Raw genomic sequence first — 24,576 nt, 5'->3', positions numbered from 1 at the left:
GCCTTAAGGAAGCCTGGAATGTCAGGGGTTGTACAAAGCTGCATTGTGTGTAAATGCACAGAGGACTATAACACGTGGGTGGTATTGCATGTCAGGGGGTTGGGCGTTCTTTGCTTCCATTAGCTGAGAGGTGTGGTTCTGCATTCAGGCCAAAATAACCATTGGAACAGAGCTGTGGAAATTAGTACAACAAAGTGAACTTCCCTTTGTCTCCCTTTCCTGCCCCACATTTCCACACCACACTCTATCAAAAAGCATGACTAGCCTGTTCCAAGCTAATGGGTGCCAGCAGATGTACCTGCTGTTGCTTGGGTCCTTGTGAGGGTTCAGCGCAGGAGTTGGAGGGTGCAGGGGTCACTGCGAGAGGTTAGGAGACCAAGGGCCCTCTGGAGAGACTTGAGGCTGGCCAGGGATGCACTGTCTGACCACTGGTTGGAATCTGGGGGGAACTGTGGCAATGGGGCCTGTGCTGCCCAGCCCTGGCTGGCAGCTCCTCTTCAGAGGCTGGGCAGCACATCCTCAGAGGGCTGGGGCTGGGGCTGCACTGCCCTACCAATGGCTCCTTTTCAAGAAGGAGATGGGGGGGGGGGGAGGACTACAGTGGCAGCCACTCCCTGGTGGGACCACAGGACCCAAGGGTGTGGGGGGAATGGTTTGGGTTGAGGTGCTGGAGTCGGGGGGGGGGGCGGGGTACTTACCTGTGGCTGTTGGCCTGCAACTTGCAGAGACCCAGCCTGCCACTCTCTTACTGGTGCAGCTGCCTCCCTGTGGGCACACTGTAGCCTACCTGTCTTCCCTGGGACTCCCTGCCCTCCCTGTAGTCATTGTGGTGCATAGCTGTTCCTGCTGGCAGCCCTCTCCCTGAGAGACTTTGATTCCAGGCACATCTCATTTCCCTGGCACAGCCAACCACAACCTTGCTTTAAGATAGGATAAAACTAAGCTGCATACCAACTGCGATGGTCCAAGTCCTTACCCTTAAGGAGAGTTCTTGGACAAATGGCTTCGTGGACAGACAGACATGTCTAAAATGCATAGTAGGTCTGCAATGAAAGTGAGAAGCTTGTTCCCAAGGTTAACAAGCTGAGATCCAGCAGAGAATCCCACTCTTCAGCTACGTCCACACTGGGATGCTACATCGACACAGCTTATTTCGATGTAGTGGAATCAAAATAAGCTATTTCAACGAATAGCATCCACACATCCTCCAGGACTGGTGCCGTCGATGTTCAACGTCAATGTTGGACAGCACTACATTGAAATAGGCGCTGCAGGGGAGTGTCTCCACACCAAAGCAGCCCAAATCGAAATAAGGGTGCCAGGAACAGCTGCAGACAGGTCACAGGGTGGACTAGCACTTCTGGGTCAACAGCAAGCCGCTCCCTTAAAGGGCCCCTCCCAGACACACTCAGCCTGCACAGCAAGCGGTCTGCAGAGCCACAGGCACGCACACCCCATGAAGCACCATGGACCCCCCAGCAGCAGCAGCCAGAGGCCCACACACCTGCCCCTGGAGGACCAGTGGCTGCCCTGTTCAGTGCCATGCAGCAGACAGCTGACCATCTTTTATTTTGAGGAAGATGAGCTGTCCTCGGGGGATGAGGAAGCAGCCCCAGACCTTGTTGCCCTCCCCGGCTGCACACGCCGCCAGCTGTGGAGATACCCCACAAGCATGGCCTGGTGGGAGCGGCTGGTGCTCGGTGAGTGAGACAACGACCGCTGGCTCCAGAACTTCAGAATGAGCCGACAGACATTCCTTGAGCTCTGCCAGTGGCTCACCCCTGCCTTATGGCACCAGGACACCCCCATGCAACGTGCCCTCACTGTAGAGAAACGGGTCGGCATTGCTGTCTGGAAGCTGGCCACTCCAAACAGCTTACCAATCTGTGGGGCAGCAGTTCGGCATGGGCAAGGCCACGGTCGGGGCTGGCCTCATGTAGGTAAGAGGACCCGGGGCCAGGGGAGCCCTGGGGGCAGAGGACCAGACACCCTGCACACCCCTCACCCATGCTCTCTCATGGCCTTCCCCTGCAGGTTGGCCATGCAATCAATGCCCTGCTCCTCCACAGGCTCGTGTGGCTTGGGGACCCAGATGCTGCCAGTGCGGGGTTTGCCAGCCTGGGCTTCCCGAATTGCTTTGGGGCTCTGGATGGGACCTATATCCCCATCCGTGCCCGGGAGCACAGCAGAGGACGCTTCCTCAATAGGAAGGGATACCAGTCCGTGGTCCTCCAGGCCTTGGTGGACAGCCGGGGCCGCCTCTTGGACATTTATTTTGGCTGGCCTGGCAGCATCCACGATGCCCAGGTGTTCAGAAATTCAGGCCTGTGCTGCGGGCTGGAGGTGGGGACCTACACTCCCCCAGTGGGAGATTCCCTGTGGGGGACACCACCATGCCCCTCTGCCTCGTCAAAGATGCGGCGTACCCCCTCTGGCCCTGGCTCATGCACCCTTACACGGGCCACGTCACAGCCAGCCAGGAGCAGTTCAACACGCGCTTGAACCATGCGCGCCAGGTGGTCGAGCGCACTTTCAGCCACCTCAAAGGGCGCTGGAGGTGTCTCCTCACCCACCTGGATGCAGGCCTCACCAACACCCCCCTGGTTGTGGGCGCGTGCAGCGCACTCCACAACCTGGTGGAGAGCAAGGGAGAGGCCTTCTTCCAGGGCTGGGCTGTGGAGGCCGGCAGGGCCGATGTCCAGCCACCTGCTGCCCCCAGTTGCCAGGTTGACCCTGAGGGGCTCCGGGTCCGGGAAGCCCTGCGGGCCCATTTTGACCCAGCTGCGGGGTGAATGCTGGCAGGACCACCTTTGGATAAGCCACCCAATACACCCCCCCCATCCTCCACAACACTCCCTGCCCCCACGCCCACACCACAGAGAACCCGAGAGCGTGCGCACACACACACACCCCACTTCTGTGCAATAAATGGAATTTTTTTAAACAAAACCATGCAACCTGTATTAATTATTAACAGGAGAAGGGGGGAACTATGTACATGGGGGGGGCAGGTATAAAACAGAGGTAGAATAAAAACTATTTACACAGATGTGGGGGGAATATGTCCAAAGGAGTGGGCTGGAGGGGGCCTTGGGGGGCAATGTCCTCGGCCACGCACCCCCCTATTGTCCTGCGCCTGGTGCTGGGGGGCGCGACCCATGTCTTGGCCGGAGGCCCAGTCGAGGCTGCGTGGGGGCCGGGAGAACCGGCAGATAGGGCCGGGCGGAGTCCAGAGGCCCATGGTCCCCCTCGGTGGCAGGCCCCAGGATGGCTGATGGTGGAGGGACGGCAGGCAGAGCGGTGGGCAGAGTGGCGGGGGGGGGGCCAAGTGCCACGCACCACGCGATGTCCTCGAAGGTGCACATGAAGGTCCCCCCCTGCCCCCACGCCTCCTGGCGCCAGGCCAGCGCTCGGTCCTGGAGATGGAGCTGCCACTCCTCCACCTGCAGGCGCCACTCGAACACCTCCAGCTGACGCCAGAGGGTGGCAAGCAGCTGGAGGAAGGGGGGGTCCGGGGACACCTGCAGATGGCGCTGCCGCTGTCGGGCTCGTCCTGGGCCTGGTCCGTGCTCTGCAGAGGGGCTGGCCTGCTGGCATGGCCCCGGTGGGCTGTCCAGGACCACACACGCCGCGCCAGTTCTCTCCGGGCCCTCCAATGGTGCAGCTGCAGAACAGAGAGGGGGAAGAGCGGAGACAGCTGTTAGTCTGGGCCCTGACCCATGGCCCTTGCCCCTCCACCCCTCTGCTGCTGGTTCCCCATCCCTGTCCCCCAGAGATGCTGATGATGGGTGTCCAGCTCCCCCCCAGCCCGGGGGACCCTAGGTTCCGCTCCCCCCCCCGCCCCCCGATCCCCAGGGATGGGGCATGGCACTGTCCTGCTTGGGGGGGAGGGGGAGGGGCTGATGGCCTCTTCTGAGGGACGTGCCACTGATGTCCTCGGGGACATGGTCATGTCTCTTGTCGCCGCCCCTTAACCCCGGGGGGGTGGGGGTGTGCACCAGGGGGTACATACCTGACAGTCCGCTCCCACGGTCGGGGGACACCCATCCGGCGGATGCCCTGCTGGAGCCGCGGGAGGGGAGGTTGATTTGGAGCGTGCACGCGCACACACACACACACCCGTCACTGGAGGCCTCCTCCTCCTTCTCCTCCTCCGGTGTCCCGGGGTGGGCTCCTGGGGGGGGGGGCCCTGGGGTGCAGGGCTGGCCTCCGGGGCGGACTCCGTCTCTGGGGCCTGCTGGGGCTCATCAGCCAATGTGTCAAGGGTGGCTTGGGGGTGGGGGAGGTGTACCAGGGGCCCAGGATGGCCCTGAGCTCCCTGTAAAAGGGGCAAGCGGCGGGGGGGGGGGGGGCAGCCCCAAAGCGGCTGGCCATGTCCCGGGCCCGGGCGTAACCCTGCCGCAGCTCCTTTACCTTACTCCTGACATGGTCAGGAGTGCGGGCAGGGTGACCCTGGGCAGCCAGGCCCTCGGCCAGCTGAGCGACCGCATCTGCGTTCCGCCTCTTGCTCCCCATTACCTGGAGCACCTCCTCCTCACCCCAGAGCCCCAGCAGGTCCCGGATCTCGGCCTCCGTCCAGGAGGGGCCCCGCTGCCTCTTCCCCACTGGCTGGCAGTCTGGGAGCCCTGGGTCCCGGGGGGGGGCGGTGCCCTGTGGGCGCTTGGGGCAGCTGGGGGGGGGGGGGTCTGGCTGGATGCCATGGGGTGCAGGGTGGTGGGTTGGGGCTGCTGAGGGACGTGCAAGCTGGGCACATGGCTGTGCTGCTGCCTGCATGAGCGCTCAGCTTCCTGCACAGGAAATAAGGGGGCAGGGAGCTTTAAGGGGCTGCTGCACACGGCGACCATAGAGCTCAGGGGCTGGAGAGAGCGTCTCTCAACCCCTCAGCTGATGGCCGCCATGGAGGCCCCCGCTATTTCGATGTTGCGGGACGCGGATCGTCTACATGTGCCCTACTTCAATGTTCAACGTCGAAGTAGGGCGCTATTCCCATCTCCTGATGAGGATAGCGACTTCGATGTCTCGCCGCCTTACATCGAGTTCAACGTCGAAATAGCACTCAGCATGTGTAGATGCGGCGGGCGCTATTTCGAACTTGGCACGGCTATTCCGAAATAGTCAGCTCCTGTGGACACGGCTTTCTGCATCAAAGCAGGGCATTTAAAGAGGCAGGAAGGTTAGCCTGATTTAAGCTACTTTTGGGTCCTTGCATTGCAAGACTGTGCTAGGCCAACCACATAGTAAGAGCTCAGTTCACCATGTGAGGTACAGCACCTTCACTCCCACTTCCTTACAGGCTGCAGCACAGGCCGGAGGGCGCAAGGCTGCAGCCCCACCCCAACACTGCTGGTGCACTGACACTTGTGGAGCAGTCATCAGGCTGGCCTCCTCAGAGCTTGCACCATGGGAGTCCTCCCATGACTGGGAATTGGGGCTTTTAAGGCTATGGAATGGAGCAAAACTGCCACCCTGAGTGTCTTTTAATCCATCATTCATCTGTATGGGGCTGAGGAACAAAAGGCCTTCGATGTAACAAGGATGCAAGCAAAAGTGTTCTGTAGCGGCTATGTGGAAATAAAGAAATCTGCAGAGAGGTTAATGCCAGGGAAGGGAAGGGAGAAGGAAAACAAGGCAAAGGTGTGAAAGTCTGTCCTCTGCCATCTGCTGGAAGGATATTCTGAAGGGCCTTTCATGGTCAGACTCAAGGTCTGATCCTGAGCTGTGCATCTGGGGCGGGGGAACTAAACTAAACATCCAGGAACTGGGTGCAGACTGCCAGTAGCCTAAAACATAGCATATGACTGAGTGCATACATTCATTCAGCTCCAAGGACAACCTAATGAAGAAACAATGTTGCTATGGCAAGTGATGCATTAAAATTAACCAGTTTCTTAAACGTTTTTCTTTTTCCACCTCACCCACCTGGCTCCACCTCATTTTAAAAAAATTAAGCAGGAAAGTGGACGCATGACTCTTATGTCAACATGGTGCAAGTTAAAATTTTAATAAGTTGATTCAGGAAGAAACCAGAACAGGGCATCCACCAAGCAGTCTCAACTTAGTAAGAAAAGCTGGTAAATGAGATTCCAGAACTTTTCTAAAACAGATTTCATAAAATGGTAGGAGGGGGTCTCACTCTGGGAGACTGAGATGTAGCAGACTAGAGTCACGTCATTAAGGGCTCATGAATGCTGCCTTTGCACTAGACCAATTATTGTATTTCAGACTCAAGAAATAGGTGAGTTTACATTTTTTACTGAGCTTTATTAGTGAATTTCAAAACTATGCATACTAACAAAGTAACTATTTACCTATGTACCATGCAGTATCACTTGGGAGGGGAAATGTGAACAAACTTGGGCCTTCACAGAAGGTGATCCAGCATCAGGATTCTTTCATATAATTTTTGTTGCACTCTCATATAAATGCCAAAAGTGCTGCACAAGTTGTCCAAACTCAAGCCGCTATGGTTAGTGATAAATTAGTTTAATCAGCTCTCAGAGGGGTGTGTCCTCTAGGTAACAACAAAGGAAACACTGTGCCAGCCACCTCAACAAAAATATCTGATAAAACACTAGGGCTGTGGTGTCCAACCAGTTCTGAAGCCGTAGCCACTGTAGTGACTATTGCTATAGTAAACTAGCTACATTATTCTGAAAATATATTTATTGTTCAAGCCACCTAGCCACACTCAACTGGCTAAATAGTCACATGTGGCTAGGGGCTAGAGTGTTGGATACTAAAGAAATACAGTTGGTATTGGGCGTGCATTATATTGGGTGATTGCAGCTTGACAAGCATCAGGACAAAAAAATCTTTGGTTCTCAAACATTAACCATTTTTTTTCCACAACATTAACTTGTTTTTAAAAAAACAGTCAGAAAAGGGTAACAGCTCCCATGTGATCAAAGCAAAGTCAAAGGCTGGCAATTCACTGATCCTCCCTTGCGTCTGCCGAACAGAAACAAAAACCAGTCCGTGTGTTACAAAGCAATAGCTTTTCTATGACACTTCATGACATTCGGCAAAAGTGCTGAACTAAAATATCAGCTTAGAAAACTAAGTGTTCAGGTCCCAGCTATGGAGAAGCATTGACATGTTTAAAATGTACACCCTGAAACTCACACCTGGAGGAGAAACTAAAAGAAACTTGGTTCCTGGAGAGCCAGCGACAGCCAGCTGCACAAGTTTGCACCTCCCAGATCATCGTCCCAGTTGTGCCTCATATGTGGCAGTTGAGCCTAGATTCATACCAATGCAAAGAGCTATTTAAGCAGTTTGACCCTTATAAAAATGTAGCAGTAGGGGATAGTCTGGCCCAACTTGCCCCAGTTTTAAATACTTCTGTAAGCAGTAGGCTGTTTTACAGACTAAGGAGAAAGATACTTCATCTTTCTACTCTGACTAGTGATCATGCATTGTTGTGATGCGCTGGTGCCAAAAAAAAAAAAAAAAAGGGGCAGGGGGGGAGGGACAGAAGACGTTGACTAACTGCATTTCCCAACCCCAGTTTTGTGTCTGGCTATTTTGCTTTGAGTAACAATTATCTCTGCAGAAGATAGAGTACTATTATCCCTCCAAATCTATCACCACTGCCCTAGTGCAATGGTCCAGCACCTCATTAATATAGTCTTAAGGTATCTACAGTGCTGCTGACTTGGCACTTGCTTCTATCATCTACCCTTTGAAGTTATATGAATAACCAAAGATGTCAAAAAGAAATGGGCCTACTCAAGGAACTCGGCTGCTAATTATGAACATATCACAAGGTTATAAATGGCATTAATCACGAACCTTGAGGTATCACTATGTCCAGTTGCTTAGCTCGTGTAAAACGAAACTATGGAAACCCTTGTTTTTTAAAGATCAGTAACACTCATTCTATGTTGGTGTGCTCTGAGGCAGTTCTGATACCTAAGCACACTCATGATACACAACATGAGGATGGCAGGAGTGATGGGAAAAGAGAAATACAGCCAGTCCTTTTCTCTCTGCTGCATCTCTATCTCTAAGGCCTACCGCTCTGCCACAGCAGCTTATGCAAGGTTGACGGACACACTTGGAAACCTCCTCAGCCGATTGGCAGCAGCAACCACATAGAAATGTTTCTGTGAATGAAGAAGAAAACCTACATGTGAGCATAACCACGCCAAAGCATGCTTTGTGATTTATACTGATTCTTTTTCAATCAGGGGCTCCAAACAGTAAATGCAGGGGGTTTTGCTGTTGTTGTTTAGTTTGTTTTTTTGGGCGGGGGTCCCGATTATTTTCCTTGCTCCCAGACCTCTGCGCTCCATACAGCATAGCCTTGTGATGTTCATTCCACTAGTTACTACAGGTTGCACCTCCCTTATCCAACATGCACAGGAAATGACAGGTCCCAAACAAGTGTACTTACCAGATGAGGATAGGGGTCCAGAGCTTCTGCAGCCAGACAGCCCTGCGCTCCACGGCTGCTGCAGCCCCAGCCTCCCACCACCCTCCTCTGGGATTCTGGCTCCAGCCCAGGCTCCCAGGGGCTGCCACAGGGCTCCAGCCAGGCCCTGCCACCACTGCCCCCAACCGCTGTGGGACAGGCAGGGGCTCCAGCTCCCAGCCCCACTGCAGCTCCTGCACAGCCTGCTACTCTCTCATCTGACAACATCCATGGTTCTGCTGGACCATGGATGCTCAGGGACAAGAGATTACTGGATTTGAAAGTTACATCCTGTACACAGTAAAAATAGCATAATGCAACTGTGCCAGCTGAAAAGTAGTGGAGTTGAAGGTTCATGAAGTTTTCATAATACATTTGTAGCCTTAATGAAATTCAGGGATTAATCAGCACCAGTTCTCACATTTTCTTTCACACTTGTCAGCCTTGGGGAAATCAGCTGGCTCTAAGTTCACCTTCATTCTTCTGCAGCTGCTAATTAAGTCAGGGTTATACCTACTACAACACAGTCCCCTTCCTCACAGGGGAGTCATAAATACACTGTCATAGGGGAAGCTATAATGGATAAAATAGGTTAAGCTCCTGTCACTGAATAGTAGCCAGCGTGTTGCAACTCCCATACAACAGACATTAATTACAGCACTTTACGGCCTCAAGATGTCACATGATCGAAGGAAAAGCAGCTATCTATGATTAGAGTCATGAAAATAGTGCTGGAAGAGTGACACTTGACTCCTCTCCATTGGGAACCATGACATACTTTGTACTTGCTCCAGCATACTCTCTGGGGCTATAAAACAGCATTTGTATAATGAACAAAAGTCTGTACACCTCTGTTAGCAAATGTGTAATAAAATAGCTTGGGATGAATACATTTTTAAAAAGCAAATACCTCGAGCAATTCTGGAGCCTGGGAAAGTAAGGAAGGGCTAACTCACTGGGGAACTTTTTCTTATTCTCACTAGTGAGTAAAGTCTGGGTTGGATTTCATCCTCTTCCTTTTGGTTAAATGTTCCAGAGTTGTTGTGTCCCTCCTTTGCAGAATATAATTATCGATCACCTTTCGTAGAAATTCCTACATATCTATTGAGAATGGCTCCAAAACTAGAAATACGCCATCTTCCATCTGGCTGGATTGTAACTCAAGAATGCTAAGTAATTTTCCCAAGGTTGTACAGCGAATGAGGGACTCAGAAGGAATTAGAACCCAGATTTTGCCTTTGCAATGAGTACTACACAAAAAAGCCTTCTGTTGTGTTATTCCAATACAGTATACCCTCGTTTAATGGGCTAGTGGCGGGGAGGGGTGTCCATTAATGCCAAATGTCCGTTAAATCCAGATTTGCAGGTCTGAAGGCACTAGGGAACACTCCTTCTGAGACCTGTGAGGAATGCAGCAGGCTTGAGAGACAGTGAGCTCAGCAGCAGGCTTTTTGCGCTGTTTACAGAGCAGAGCCTCTGGGCTCGCCTGCCACAAACTGCTCAACACTCACCCAATGCTGGGCGGGCACTTCCACAGAAAATAAGTTTCCGTGGGGTGGGCGTGCCTCTACCCAGGGCTCTGGCTGGCAGGATGCCCACCAGCTGTATGGTCTGGGCACCCATCCTGCTGGGAGGAGGTGGCTGGCTCATCTGGCTCTGGTCACTGCAGTGGCTCTGGTGAGTCATCGACATTTATTGTGGTGGGTGGGAGGCCTCTGGCAGACAGTGTTCGTTATTTCCAAAGTCTGTTAAACCAGGGTCCATTAGAATCAAGGGTTTACTGTACTTCGTATTCATTGAAGACAGGCTACTGCAAGTATGCCAATTGAAAAGTAATTGCTTTCGCTTGGAAGGTTACACATTTAACATCAAATAATGTCTGAACCCCTGACTCTTTGGAATTTTACACTATAAAAATTTAGGAACAAAGTATCTACACTCAGAGACGCTGTGAGTTCAAAGGGGAAATGAACATTCAAATCTACAACTGCAAATATAATTCCCAACTTCATATTGCCAGGAGGAGCTCAATGTTTGGAAGAGAATTATGACAAAGGAGGAAAAAGGGCCCTGCCTGCATTGAACTGCAGGTTGAATCTCTCTCGTCTGGCATCCTCAGGACCTGACAGGTGCTGAATGAGAGAATTTGCCAGATGACAGGAAAACAATATTGTCTAGCAGCATCACTAACACTTCCAGTGCATACTGGGCAGTTAGAAGACATTTAAGGATAAATTACAGCTAAATAGTAAGCACAGAACACTGAGAGCACTAGTGGCTGTAAACAAACTTTATGGGACCACAGGAAACTTGTCCGCACCCAAGACACGAGATTGTTCTGCTAGCTAAAAATCACGCCGGATTATGGATGTTGCTGGACCAGAGGGTTCCAGATTAGAGAGGTTCAGTCACTCCTCTTTGGAAATAAAGATGACAGACTTTGTCTGTTTACCTTCCATTTTCTATGAGCCATGTAACGCTGTAGCAGCAACTGGGACTTCAGGCGCAGCTTGGATTTCTGGGCTTTGCCAGGCAGATCCTTTAACCACTCGTGTTTCAGACACTGTGCTGCACTCATCCTGCAACTGGAAAATAATATTTGTGAAGTGCGGTGACGTAAATGTTGCTACCGCTATTACAGTTTACACAGAATCTCCTTGTCTGCTTGTGGTGGGATGCTCCAGCTGCTCTTCTCTACACATTAAAGGCTTTTTTTAAAAATGAAAATAAAACATACACACAAAAGAGATGGAAGAAAGACCCTTTAAAACTGCTAGTCATCTCCGTGCAGAGAAGCAATATGCAGATCAGTTCTCACTCCTATCATCCAGGTGGTACTTAAGAGGTGTGTCAGGTTCTTCTGCACTTGGGTTTTGGCCTGAGTATTGTGCAGTCTTGTTGCTCCATTTTTTTACATGTGATTTTGGAGTATCAGTGGTAGAATACATGCCATTTAAGTAGGACTGTGGCAAGAGCAGTCACACAGAGATATTAACATGTGGTGCTATGTAGTCCGTGTCCCCTGACAATACAACAGCATTCCTTCCTATGTATTTAAGGGTGCTCACCAGTGCCTACAGAAATCAATTAAAACTAATGAGACCATTCATGTGTAAACCAAAGATATGGCTTAAAAGTCTTCTCCTTCAGCTGGCTGGAAACTTCAACCAGCTGCACTCAGCTTGTATTTGTGTTCAGTATTTTGAAGATGTAACAGCTAAATAGCTGATTTTTTAATTTAATTTAGTATGATTAACTACAACATGTAGATGTTCAACAAGGTGCTCAACAGGGACCTCTGAAAACACGAAGTGTAAGAAAATCCTGAACCTTGCCTTTTTTTGGGAGGGGTGGAGGTGGGAAGGAAGGTGCTGCTCTCCCCTGCCCCACAGACTTTGAACTTGCCTTTGAACTTAAGATAGGACTAAGTCCTGCTTTGGCTCAGCTACCACTCAAGGGAAAACATGCCAGCAAAACTGATGGCTCACAGCCTTGTGCATAACATGAGTGGCCACCAGGGGGAGTGATAGCTTGGTGGCTTGAGCCATTAGCCTGCTATATCCCAGGTTGCAAGTTCAATCCTGGAGGGGGCCCTTTAGGGATCTGGGACGAAGAGTTTAAAAAAAAAAAACGTGGGAGAGGCAGGGAGATGATGCTTGACCCTACCAAAATGGCAGGGGACTGGGCTTGATGACCTCCTACTTCCACCTCTATGAGAGATGTGTGTCTCCATTTACTACTATCATCCCTCCTTGTGACCAGCACTGTGTTAGCCGATAGAACAAGCTGTAGCATCAGGTTAGCCCCAGCTGTCTCAGGAGGGCAGGGTTTGCTGTGGACTGTCACTCCGGTCTTCCAGAGAGTGAGAGACCAGCAGCTTGCTACTATACCTAATGAGCAGCTGTCAGATCCAACAGTGCAGCTTGCTTCTAACCATAAAAATCATTAATAATCTGCCCATAATTGTCATTTTTATCCCCAGATCTCCAAGTTCCCTGCACAACCTTAAAACATGATTAATTCCTTTATACTGGTGCGCATCTCTCAGGTTAGGACCCCACAGCAAGTCAGTGGCTGTCAGAAGCAGACTCCCAGCCCTCTGCTCCAGTCCACTAGAGGACAATTACACTTCCCATTTACTGCCCTTCTTCACTTCCCCTGACAAGTCAGTATGAAATCCTATTTGCCTCATTTATCTGACAGTCTGAAAAAAGCCAGTGATCTAAGGGTTCCTTGTTGGCAATTTTCTCCTAGAACCAGGTCAATCGTTCCCATTATCGGTCGGAGGAGTTACAGAATACATGTTCAGCAAGGGAAGATCCTCATTCGGCATCAGCAGTGGACAAGCTGGGCCACATTCTGTCCTGCAAAGCAATGTATACAGCTCCCTTTGACATCAGTGGGAGCTCGGGCTTAAGACTCCAAGAGCACAATTAGGCCCCAGGTGGTTCTGTCCAGTACTTGAACTGGCACTTGTGTAGCTTTCCCACCCACAGCTGCTACTTGTTGCTTTGTGTATTTTGAGGAACATTTCTGCAGTTTGTATCAATGCTTATGAAGAAGTGAAAGCGAGGCCAGAACTAGCCGTGCACGTGAAAGGTTAACAGTACAACTGGTTTCGCATTTCCTCCACTTCACCTCTCCTGCCACAGGCGCAGTCAGTGGGGGAGCCTTGACTGGAAAACACTGACATTTTTATTTGAAAAATGACATTTGTGTCACCGCTGAACTGCCTGGTAGAGCCGAACACGACAAAAGAAAAGTGCTGGCACTAACTTTCAGTCATGGGCTGCCACACATCAGGCCTGCCATCAGGGGGCGGCAAGGGGGTGCAACTGCAAAGGGGCCCGTCATTTCAGAGGTCCCAGCTGCCACTGCTGCTGCAGCAACAGCTTCGGCAGCCAGAAGCTCCAGGCCCCTTTGAAATGCCACAGGAGCATCACTCTACCACTCCCCACAGCTTCTGAGGTCTGAGGGGGCCCAGTGTCACGCTCTGGACAACACTAAGGGCCAAATGCCCTTGTCCCTGCCCCTACTGCCCAAGGCTGTGCCCCTTCCGGAGTGTGTGCAGCCACCCCCGATACCTTGCCCCCAAACCTCTGGGCTGTTGGCTCTGCTGTCATACATACATGGAGGCAGGAAGGACTTATTCTAAGTGGCTGGACAGCTGTGGCGGACACAGAAGAAAATACCTCTTCTCCTTCACAAGCAGCCTGGAAATAAAATCTTTCGCCTCTTCTGAGAGTTGTTCAAATGCTTCGGCATCAAAATCCCAGCTACAGTTCACTATGTAATTCATTGTCTCTGCATCCGTTTCTCCTAGGAATGGTGACAAGCCACTGAGCCTGTAAAAGAGAAATGGGCAGCTGATAATAGGAAGTGTGTGTTTGTCCCCTGTATTCTCACAGTCCCAAAGGCCAATGCAACATCTGCCATGGTAGGGCTTGGGTACTGGTTCAGACTACAGGCTTGTCTACACTTACTGGAAGATTGATGCACTAGTGGTTGATCTTCTGGAGTTCAATTTTGTGCATCTGGTGAAGAAGGGGCAAAATTGACCTCTCTGGGCTCAGCTTCAATCACTGTACTCCCATGCTAGTGCACGCAATAAGAGACAACGACACAATACTAGAGGGGCTCAGTCTTTACTGGGGAAGTAAGTCGATTCTGATATATCAATTCTAGCTATGCAAATGCCCTACCTAGAATTGCGTACCTGAAACCGACTTATATAGACAAACCCCACGTCTTCACTTCTGGGAAGATCAAGGCTGTTGCAGTCGATCTTCTGGGGTTTGATTTTGCAAATCTGGTAGAGATGCACTAGACTGAACTCATAAGGCATCTGCATCAGAACCTGTACTCCAGCTCCTCATTAGGATAAGGGAACCTGATCAGAGCGAAGGCTCCTGTTCACTTCTCACACTGGAGACTGAACAGAAGCCTGACTTAAGGCACATCAACCGCAGCTACATAATTAACATAGTTGGAATTGTGTGCCTTAATTCAGCCATCCCTTTAGTGTAGAACTGCCCTCAGTGTGTAACTCCTCAGGCCAACGGAGTTAGGAGTGTGATGGAGCAATTAAGCTCAGTCACAGGGAAGGGATGCTTCACATTACCCGTTTGCAGCTAATACTGGGGGTCAGAGTTAATGGACACCCCAGGAATTGAATTCAATGGGATGTGAGCACATGCAGCTTTCTCAGACAGGAACAGGACTGTTCACCTGCCTGAGGCTAAGCATGTACACAAGCGCTTTGCTGAACTGGAGCCTAAATCCAGATCTACTCTGGATTAAAATACTGAGCCCAGAATTGTTTCTTCAATAATTTATGACTGGACTCAATTTTTTTTTTTTTGACTTCTATATAAACGTAAATACAAAATGTCCCAGTCCATGGAAACCACCTACAAAAAGCATTGTGATGCTAAGTAGGTAGAGAGCCCATAGAGATGAGCCATCCAGAGCCCACCACCTGAATTCCAGGGAAGAATTTTAATCCCATGTGTGGCTGTGATGTGAATTTTTCAGGCCCAGGAAGTAATTCCACACAAGGCAGGAATAACACCCCTGGATGTGTTGTTGGGTGCAACAGTTAGGGTGGATCAGGTTCCCAAGAGCCTGATTTAAATGCAAAAGTAAGTTCTGGGATCTCAATAGTTCACTGAAATCAGAAATTCTGTTATGTTTCGGGCAAGTGAAACCAGCTTCTCTGAGTAAATGAAACTCGATTTGTTCTGTTTTTATTAACAAACTAGACTGCAAGAAGGCCAAGAGAAAACAGAAGGTTTAAGTATTTAGAATGAAAAGATTGATTGTGTTTCAGGTGTTTAAAGTTGTGTGGCACTGATGTTCCCTTTCATTGGCTCATTTTTTGGGGTAATGAAATGAGTCCAACTGGGAAGACACACTCCTTAGATGGGAATCTCTGAGTCGGCTGCATTCCAGCTCTGCAAATACCTTCCACTGGCCTTTCTTACAGAGCATAGGATGCCACGGGCATGACCCACACAGAAGCTTACTCACAGCATGTACGTGATGACGCCTACACTCCACATGTCAGTTGGGAACGAAACAAAGTCATAGTTCACCACTTCGGGAGCCAAGAATTCAGGAGTGCCAAAATTAACTTTCAGCTTCTCACGAGGTTTGTACCTTCATCAGAGACAAGAAGGGGCATCAGCACTGACAGCAAACTAAGTACACACACTGCACACTTGCAAAAAGAACCGTCACATTGTCCACACGGTAGCAAAGCCATGCAGGCAAATTCTCTACCTAAGACTTTAAAGATTCAGAACATCAGCATGTGCGTCCCCACAGAGAGGTTTTTGTTTTGGTTTGGTTTGGTTTGGTTTTTCAATTCACAGCACTTCCAATCAGTTTGACCAAATGTTTAAGTGAATCAGCCATTTAAATCCGAACAAAATCAAAGAAAGTAAACCATTTCTATTAATTTTTTGCCTTCAGTGAATCACTCTCGTGATACATATTCTAACTGTGGCTCTCTATCCTCAGTACAGGAAATCATAATTATAAACTGCTCATTAACCATCATTTAATTTTATTAATTCAGACACGTATGTCATGGCAAAGAAAGAGCCAGAAACTAATGACAAGAAAAATATGGTTGCGCCTAACAGTTGCATGATTACAAATCAGACATCAAGAATGGTAACATAAAAAAACCAGTAGGAAAGTACTTTAACCTCCCTGGACACCCAACTACAGACTTGTGAAGCTACAGACGATCACGGCTACCCCTCTGAGACTAGTTACAGACTTGAAAGTTACCATACTTTAGCAAAAAATCTTCAGAAACAGACTGCAGCATGAAGCTACTGAGCTGGAATTTATACGCAAATTTGACACCATCAGAAAGGGTCTGAATAGGGACTGGGAATACCTAGCTCCTTACAATGAATTTTCCCCTTTAGGTATTCTCACCTGCCTATGACTAGTGTGAGTGAACCACATCTACCCTAACTGAATTAGCCTCATTAGCATTGATGTAGAACTGTATGTATGTACACTTTCCAGCCAGAAGAAGCTTTCACATCAAACATCTGATGAAGTGAGCTGCAAACCATGACAGCTTATGTCCTAATAAATTTGTTAATCTATAAAGGTGTCACAGGACTCCTCGTTGTTTTTGCTGAAACAAACTAACATGGCTACCCCTCTGACACTTGTCATTAGAATCGCTGCCATTTCTTCTGCAAGCTGCTGTACACCTGCTTGGGGTGATTTAGCTAATAAGATCAATCCAAATGACAGGAACAGTGGGGAATGAAACAACAGGCTGAGGGCACTACAGTTGGTTTCCTGTGTTATTGAAGAAAAAAAAAATCAAATTGGACTAGCAAACATTCCAGGCACATGTAACCAGTTTCTGTCACTGTTCTTACTCAAAAATAATCCCAGTGAATGTCTGGCACACTTTCTAAACAAATCATCCTCAAACTGGAGAGACAAGGTAGGTGAGGTACTATCTTTTATTGGACCAATTTCTATTGGTGAGGGGAATGCTCCATCCCCAGTCCTCAAATTGGCAGATGCAGGGCTTAATTCATGTTGCAGCTACATGCCAGTGTAACTTGCATTTCTCCCTGTGGCAATATGCTCTCCACAAAGTGAGGACAGCTTTAAATTCTGCTAGGCTCCAGAAGAGACTCATGAGCAGACATTGTCCAGAAGATGCACTGAATCAACTTCAATTTTTAGGCAAGTTTGTAGCTATTTTGCTCAGCAGTATCCCAAACCATAATTCACTATGTAAAAAATGTTCCAATCACAGACTTCTGAGCACAGTATAAATGCCCAGATGTAATCCGGAGCTTTGATTATTATTTTTTTTCAGTAACCAGGAGCAGGTTTTACTAGAAGTGAAAGAAATTAATAATTTACTACTTAATATAAGGAAGGGCACAGTCTTGTGGCTGTCTCTTAGGAATAATTCCAGTTAAAATTAATGGAAGTTTTGCTCATGTAACGAGTAAGATCAGGCCATAAATGGGGCTTGTTCAAAATATAAAGGAAAAAACAAACCACTATGTCTAGCAAGGCCATGTTTCCAAACTGTCTTTAAACTTTTATATTGGGCACCTTTTCTCCTCAAGCTGTAACTTTGTTTGTGTATATTTATTTCCACTTTTATACAATCCTTTTAATGAAAAAAGCTCCTTGAGCTGAAATACATGGGTTTAGAAAATAATGTTTAGGTAAATATGATTATTATACTACCACATGACACTCCTTTTCAGCTCTGGAAGGACTAACACATTGGGCTCATACCCCAACATCTCTTGCTTTCATTCAAATATCCTCCTTGACTTTTCCATGAGGCAAGAGGATCAAGCTTCACATCTGCTTACGCTTTGCCCCACCCCCCATATTCTTATTTTTTTTCTGTCTATAAAACTGCATGTCCTCTTTGCTGGTCATTGCAAATATGTAACAATAGCCAAAGTCATAATGAAGAGGGCAAAGATTAATTGTTGACATAACCAACTGCAATGAAAACATTTTCTATACCACTGAGCTGCTACTAGAAAACTGTGGAAGTTTGAAAAGAAATCAAAACCCGTGAAAAATAAAAGAACAGCATATGGATGAAGATTTAATTTTTACACAAAATTTCCCTTAGCAAAACAGCTACACGCCTTCTGGTCAAAGCAGAGCTAATGCGGGTGATGTTTCATAAGGTGAACTGTAAAGGATCAAAAACTTATAACTGTTCAGTAAAATCCTGTTTTCATGGAAACCAGTGGAAAATTTGGCATTAATTACAACAAAGCCAAGGTTTTACCGTCTGACTTTCCTCTAGTTCAGTGAAAGTAAGGGTGAAATATAGCTGCGATAGTAATAACAAGGTCTGTCGAGCCCTTGAAGACCTGGGAAGAAGGTTTGAGTTCTTATTTAAGCTAGAATAATTAGAATACAAGCAATCCTTCAAGAGAATGGGATCAGCATAAAGTTGATGTAGACCATCATTCTTCCACTGTACTCAGTGTTCCTTAGGCCTCGAGTGGAATATTGTATTAAGTTCTGGGTACCACATTTCAAGAAGGATGTGGAGAAAGTCCAGACAAGAGCAACAAGAGTAATTAAAGGTCTAGAGAACATGAGCAATGAGGGAAGACTGAAAAAACTGGGCTTGTTTAGTTTAGAAAAGAGACGACGTAGAGGGGACATGATAGCGGTTTTCAACTACCTCAAAGAGGGTTACAAGGAGGAGGGAGAAAAATTGTTCTCCTTGGCCTCTGAGGATAGGACAAGGAGCAGTGGGCTTAAACTGCAGCAACTGTCAAAGTTGTTAAATACTGGAATAAGTTACCTTGGGAGGTTTTGGAATCTCCATCGCTGGAGATATTTAAGAGCAGGTTAGTTAGACACCTATTGGGGATGGTCTAGGTTGTGTTTGGGCCTGCCAAGACGGCAGGGAACTGGACTTGATGACCTCTTGAGGTCTCTTCCAGTTCTAATATTCTATGATTCAATTATTAATCTTTTTTTGCCTTTCTTCTCAAGTTTAGCTCTCTGATCATTTTTATTGCTCCACTTTGAGTTCTCACTAACTGAGCTATATCTTTGTGATAATGTGGTTCCTAATAGTGAAAACAATCTTCCAGGTACAATCACACCCATGCCAAAGAGGGAATCATTACTGCCCTGTCCTGTGATTTCTTTGTGCATAAAAGCCAAAACTGCATCCTCCATATTGTGGCCATTTCAGAGTGAAAGCTCAGGGTTCAATTCCTACACATGCTCATCTGTTACCCTCATCTGTGAGAAATAGATATTGTGTTAGATAAGGGATAGTGGACTGATCCTCTGTATTTTTCTTTCAAATGGTATAGGCTAGTCATGCATTTTCTTTGTGGACAACTATTTCTCTCAGGGGTTTCATATTGAGGCTCAGCACTGTAGAATCTGAGCACTTTTGATATAAAATTGATAGCAAAGATGACGAGAAGTCCTGCGGTACCTTGTAGACTAAGAGATTTTTTGAAGCATAAACTTTCATGGGCAAAGACCTGTTTCATCAGATGCATGAGTGGGTGGGTTTCAGAGGAGGATTTACACAGGGAGTCTCAGACTAGGGGAGGGGTGATCCTCTGTACTTCTCTTTCAAATGGTATAGTCTAGACATTCAGTACTCTGGCCATCCCCTTGACTGAGACTCCCTCTTTAAATCCTCCTCTGAAACCACCCCGCTCGTGGATCTGACAAAGCAGGTCTTTGCCCATGAAAGCTTATGCTCCAAAATATGTTAATCTATCAGGTGCCACAGGACTTCTTGTGGTGTTTGAAGATACAGACTAACTCGTCTACCTCTCTGATAGCAAAGATGATGTCCCCAGTGAATTTCATGGAGTCGCTGAAGTATAAACTCTCTCTGAAGTATTACTGTGTGTAAATTTGAATACCAGTACAGCACTAGCCTGCAAAAACATCACTGGAAAAGAAAACATAACAGTCAGTGTGCTAAGGTGTAAATTATTGCCTGCAGGAGCATTATGCTTTGCTCATTCATAGTTCAAAATCACTTTAGAGTCACCGAAATGTGTGAACAAACACATCACAAGAATGAAAGAAAAGAAAATATCAATTAATTTTGAGCGGCTCATAACTGAGCTGTCTTACCTCCTCGCTAAACCAAAGTCAATAATTTTAATCTGGTTTCCAGTGTGATTTATGCATAATATGTTTTCAGGCTAGAAAAAGAAAAGAGTATATTTTTAGTTAAATAAATGACTGTGAAATTGCACATGAAACACACGAACAAGAAGATTAGCCAGAAATATTATTTAAAGTGCAAAAAATACAGAACAGTTTCTGTGAAAGAGTTTTAAAATAATGCCAGTTCACATCTTTGTTGGTTCACAGCAGTGAACCCATCAATCACATACATCACATCAGTCTCATCTTCCTGTGATTTACGATAACGGTGGTTGTATTTTTTCCATTTATTTCCTAAGGCTTTGTTCTATCCGTGCACCATTTGCAGAATTCCATTAGACTGATGTTCCTATGTATTTGAGCCTGATTGTGGAGAAAGACAGCATTGGTCCATGGGATGGTTACATTAATGGGACAGAGGAGTGCCTGGAGGCAAGGAAGACACACGGATTTTTGGTACCTTAGGCAAATTATAACTTTGGTGCACCCCTCATTCCATTTAGAGAAACATGAGAAGTCTGGAATGAAACTGTACCTTTTTTTACCTGACATTTGAAACAAGCAATATAAAAATAAATATTTTATTTTTTTTCTACTTTTCATTAATCCTACCAGAGAGGGTAAACGTCCCAGTAGCTTCGAGGACAAGAAGTCCTGTGGCACCTTATAGACTAACAGATATTTTGGAGCATAAGCTTTTGTGGGCAAAGACCTGCTTCACCAGTAGCTGACACTTTAAACTTTTAACCAGTTTGAGTTGTATGCAGGGTTTCTGACTAAAGCTATAAAAAGCTGCATTTCAAGGTGCAACTCTCCTCCTTCCAAAGGAGCTGATTTTGGGGAAGTTATGACAATTTTTGCTCCTTCCTGAATGAAATCTGGTTTTGAGTTGTAGCCCTCTGCACTGGCCATTGGTTTGTGTAAACCTTAGAACTTAACTTTTCATGCTTTTGCTTTCACAGACTGGGCAGTAAATTGTTTGGGACAAAGTTCTGAAGCTACTTTCTGTTCTACTGAATAGTTCCAGCTGAGTTAGAGGCCAGTCCAACAAATCTCTCTTCCAGCATGGAAGAACAAAGGCATGTGTTTATTAATTTCAGCTTTTGAAAAGCTAGATCCACACTATACACATTCTTTGTGGGCACTGCTTCTTTGGGATCTCACCTCAAAACACAGCAGAACAGCACTTGCAGGTCCCTGATGGGCCTTCACTAAGTGAAGAGCAATGTGGACTCAACTGTATGACTGGCCAACACCGAGCTTTTGAGAATGACTGACCTGCCACACCCTGCCCCAGGCAGCAGACCCAGGCAGCACTGTTTAGAAGCTATGCTGTGACATTATAACTGCATTTACATACACAGCTGCGCTCCACTATATGAAATAAATAAAATGACATGACGTTGATGCCGTGTTTTACAAGTACAATATTTGGTATTTTTGTTTATGATAGACAGAATATTTTTATAAATAGAGAAATATTCACTCCTGTCTAACTTGGCCTCCACTTAAACCCTGGCACGGTAGTGGACAGCCTAGTTCACCCATATGGTCTGGCCGGCCCTGCCTACAGCTCTACACTACAAGTTTAGCTGGGAATGTTACCCACAGATCACTGGTTGAAATACTCCATTTCTCCCTTTTAAAAGGAGAGACTCAGTGATGTAGCGAAAGAAGCAGGGAAAACATTCACGGGTTTATACAGATCAGCTCTTCCCCTTGGTTTGTTATTACTCTGGGAGGGTGAGTTCATGGCTCCATCCTCCTCCTAAATGGCTCAGTAAAATGTGTGGGCTTGGCTCTCCTCGGCAGGGATTCCATTCCTTACCACTGCCCTGGGGTGGGGGGGTAGCTATTTTTCCCAGATTTAGCCATAGCAGAGGTATCACATCATGTAATTTAAAGGACTCCTTTTTAAGGGAAGACTGAATGCTCATCTTTGTGTGGAATGGTTTAGCAAGCTAAGTGGCATACACTGTAACACTGGGTTTATTCAAGAATTGCAGTACCTTGAGAGACCAGGAGGCAAATAACGAATGAGCCTATTACAGCTAAACAGCATTTGCTTTTCCACCAAAATTAAATTCCTGTGGGTTTTTTTTTTCATCTCACTTGTCAGGCTGTTAAAGGGGAGTTTATTTAACATGTGTATTGTAGTTGGAGCATTTGAAAATTTTCCACTGTGACAGCTTTTGAAAAGAAAATTGGATTTACAACTAAACAAAATTCTCAGCAGGGAATGACTCCCTTCTACAAAAATGTTCAGCCCTTCACTGAAAAATCAAAAGCTATTTAAAAGATTTTCAAGTTTTCAACAAAAAAACAAATTGTCCACAAACCAAAACACCCACAACTCTTTCCAACCAGCTATAATTACAGTAGCTACTGCACACCAGCCACATTGGGCTACCATTGTGCAAGACACGCTACAAACACATAAAAAATGACAGTCCTTCTGCACAAAGAACTAGTGGAGAATTGCCAACAAAACATATTAGTTTACAGTGGCTCAGCTCCAAGCTGTCAGTGGGAAACACACACACGGATGAACATCAGAAGACACTAAAGAGAGGACAAAAAAAGCAGTCCAGTAGCACTTTAAAGACTAGCAAAATAATTTATTCGGTGGTGAGCTTTCGTGGGACAGACCCACTTCTTCAGACCACACCCACACCAGAACAGACTCAATATTTAAGGCACAGAGAACCAAAAATAGTAATCAAGGCTGACAAATCAGAAGAATATTATCAAGGTGAGCAAATCAGAGAGTAGAGGGGCAGAAGGGCAGGGGAAGTCAAGAATTAGATTAAGCCAAGTATGCAAAAGAGCCCCTATGACGACCCAGAAAATTCACCTCGGTTCAACCCACATGTTAATGTGTCAAATTTGAATATAAAAGAGAATTCAGAAGCCTCTCTTTGCAGACTGTTGTGAAAATTCCTCTTCATTAAAACGCGAACTTTTAAGTCATTAACAGAATGGCCCACTCCATTAAAATGGCACTCCCCCCACACCGCTTCTGCCTCTCTACTCTCTGACTTGCTCACCTTGATAATTTTTTTCTGATTTGTCAACAGTAATTACTTTTTTGGTTCTCTGTGCCTGAAATATTGAGTCTGTTCTGGTCTGGCTATGGTCTGAAGAAGTGGGTCTGTCCCACAAAAGCTCACCTAATAAATTATTTTGTAGTCTTTAAAGTGCTAGTGACTGCTTTTTTTGTTTTGACAGTATACAGACTAGCACAGCTTTCTCTCTGTTACTAAAGAGAGGACAGGTCTTATAATACACACATAGAGGGGCTACTACACCCTCTATTCTTCCAGCTGACAAACCAAGGCACTGTGTAATTCTACACAGTCATGAACTGAAGGCTGTAAAGGAAAAGGAACCTGCTGTTTTTTTCATCAGCTTTAAGATAAGCTATCAAATTAATGTTTAAACATTAAAGAAAAATGAATTTTCAAGCATTACTTCACTGTGGCCAGTGAGCTAAATTAGTTTACCGCATTACAAGAAAAAAATAAGAGGAAGAGAAATTACCCTTTATTTGCTGATCACATACAGCACAAAGTACAGTTTAGCCAAAGACCTGAGCTTACCTACCTTCAGGTCTAAATGGAGAATATACTGCTGATGTATGTAGTGGACTCCTTCACATATCTGTTTTGTAAAAAGGATTGCATCCAGCTCAGTTAGATGATAGTTTTCATCTGTGATTCGGTCGAATAATTCACCACCATCGACACTAAAATATTGATAAGGAAATGTGAACAAACTTTGCATACTCCTCATTAGATTGGGAGTTAGGTACCTAGCTCACTGGAAAATCCCACCAGGCTGCTATCTCCATCTTTGGAAATCTGTCTCTTTCTGTCTCTCCTGGTACTCTTTTCTGCACTCTGTCTGTCTTTCATTCTGGCTGCTTCCAAACACTCCCACTGCTAGAGGTGCAAAGACAGCTCCGGACTTTCTGAACAGCGTTTATGAACCTCTTAATCAAAATCATTCCTCCCTTTCGTTTCTAACTTATCCAAAAAACACACTGTTCTCTCTCTCTCTCGCTTTCTCTATTTTTTTTTTTTTTTTTTTTTTTTTTTTGAGTCTTGTACCCTTATATCATTTACTAGGTTCAGTTCATACAGAATGTATGGGCCAAATCCTCACTAATGAAAAATAAAACATACTGACATTCTTCTCTTAATAACAGATGGGGTATAAAATCCTTCTATGCTCTCTGGGATACAGCTAGTATTCTTACCTTTGGTCTACGTTCTGCAATTGTCAAATATTTCATTTTCTCTTAAAGACTTTGTTTCTAAAGTGCACATTTTTCATTAGAAAATGACAGAAGCTTTCACCGAGGTTACAAAACACTCATAGTATGCCCCACTGCTCTCTTCCCCAACCTTCAACCTATTTTTCTTTAGTTTTACTGCTGACTTGAGCAACCGCTGAGCTCAGAAAAACTGTTGATTCCC

The 24,576-nt window shown here is 46.6% G+C and overlaps 1 protein-coding gene across 3 annotated transcripts in view; it reads right to left on the bottom strand.

The window, feature by feature from the left end:
- Window positions 1-6,232: 6,232 nt before the first annotated feature.
- The window catches only part of MYLK3 (myosin light chain kinase 3), a 65,835-nt gene continuing 47,491 nt past the window's right edge, over window positions 6,233-24,576 (bottom strand). For all 3 annotated transcript variants that reach the window (XM_075008543.1, XM_075008542.1, XM_075008541.1), the window contains exons 8-13: window positions 23,702-23,843; window positions 20,063-20,133; window positions 15,443-15,571; window positions 13,606-13,758; window positions 10,866-10,998; window positions 6,233-8,105 (exon numbers count right to left, since the gene is read on the bottom strand). In XM_075008543.1, the coding sequence (XP_074864644.1) occupies window positions 8,034-8,105; window positions 10,866-10,998; window positions 13,606-13,758; window positions 15,443-15,571; window positions 20,063-20,133; window positions 23,702-23,843 (700 nt within the window). In that variant the 3' untranslated portion in view covers window positions 6,233-8,033. The remainder of the gene's footprint in view (window positions 8,106-10,865; window positions 10,999-13,605; window positions 13,759-15,442; window positions 15,572-20,062; window positions 20,134-23,701; window positions 23,844-24,576) is intronic.

The sequence above is a fragment of the Carettochelys insculpta genome, chromosome 14, assembly GCF_033958435.1.
Source record: "Carettochelys insculpta isolate YL-2023 chromosome 14, ASM3395843v1, whole genome shotgun sequence".
NCBI classification, from domain to species: Eukaryota; Metazoa; Chordata; order Testudines; family Carettochelyidae; genus Carettochelys; species Carettochelys insculpta.
This window is presented reverse-complemented; position numbering and strand designations above follow the sequence as displayed.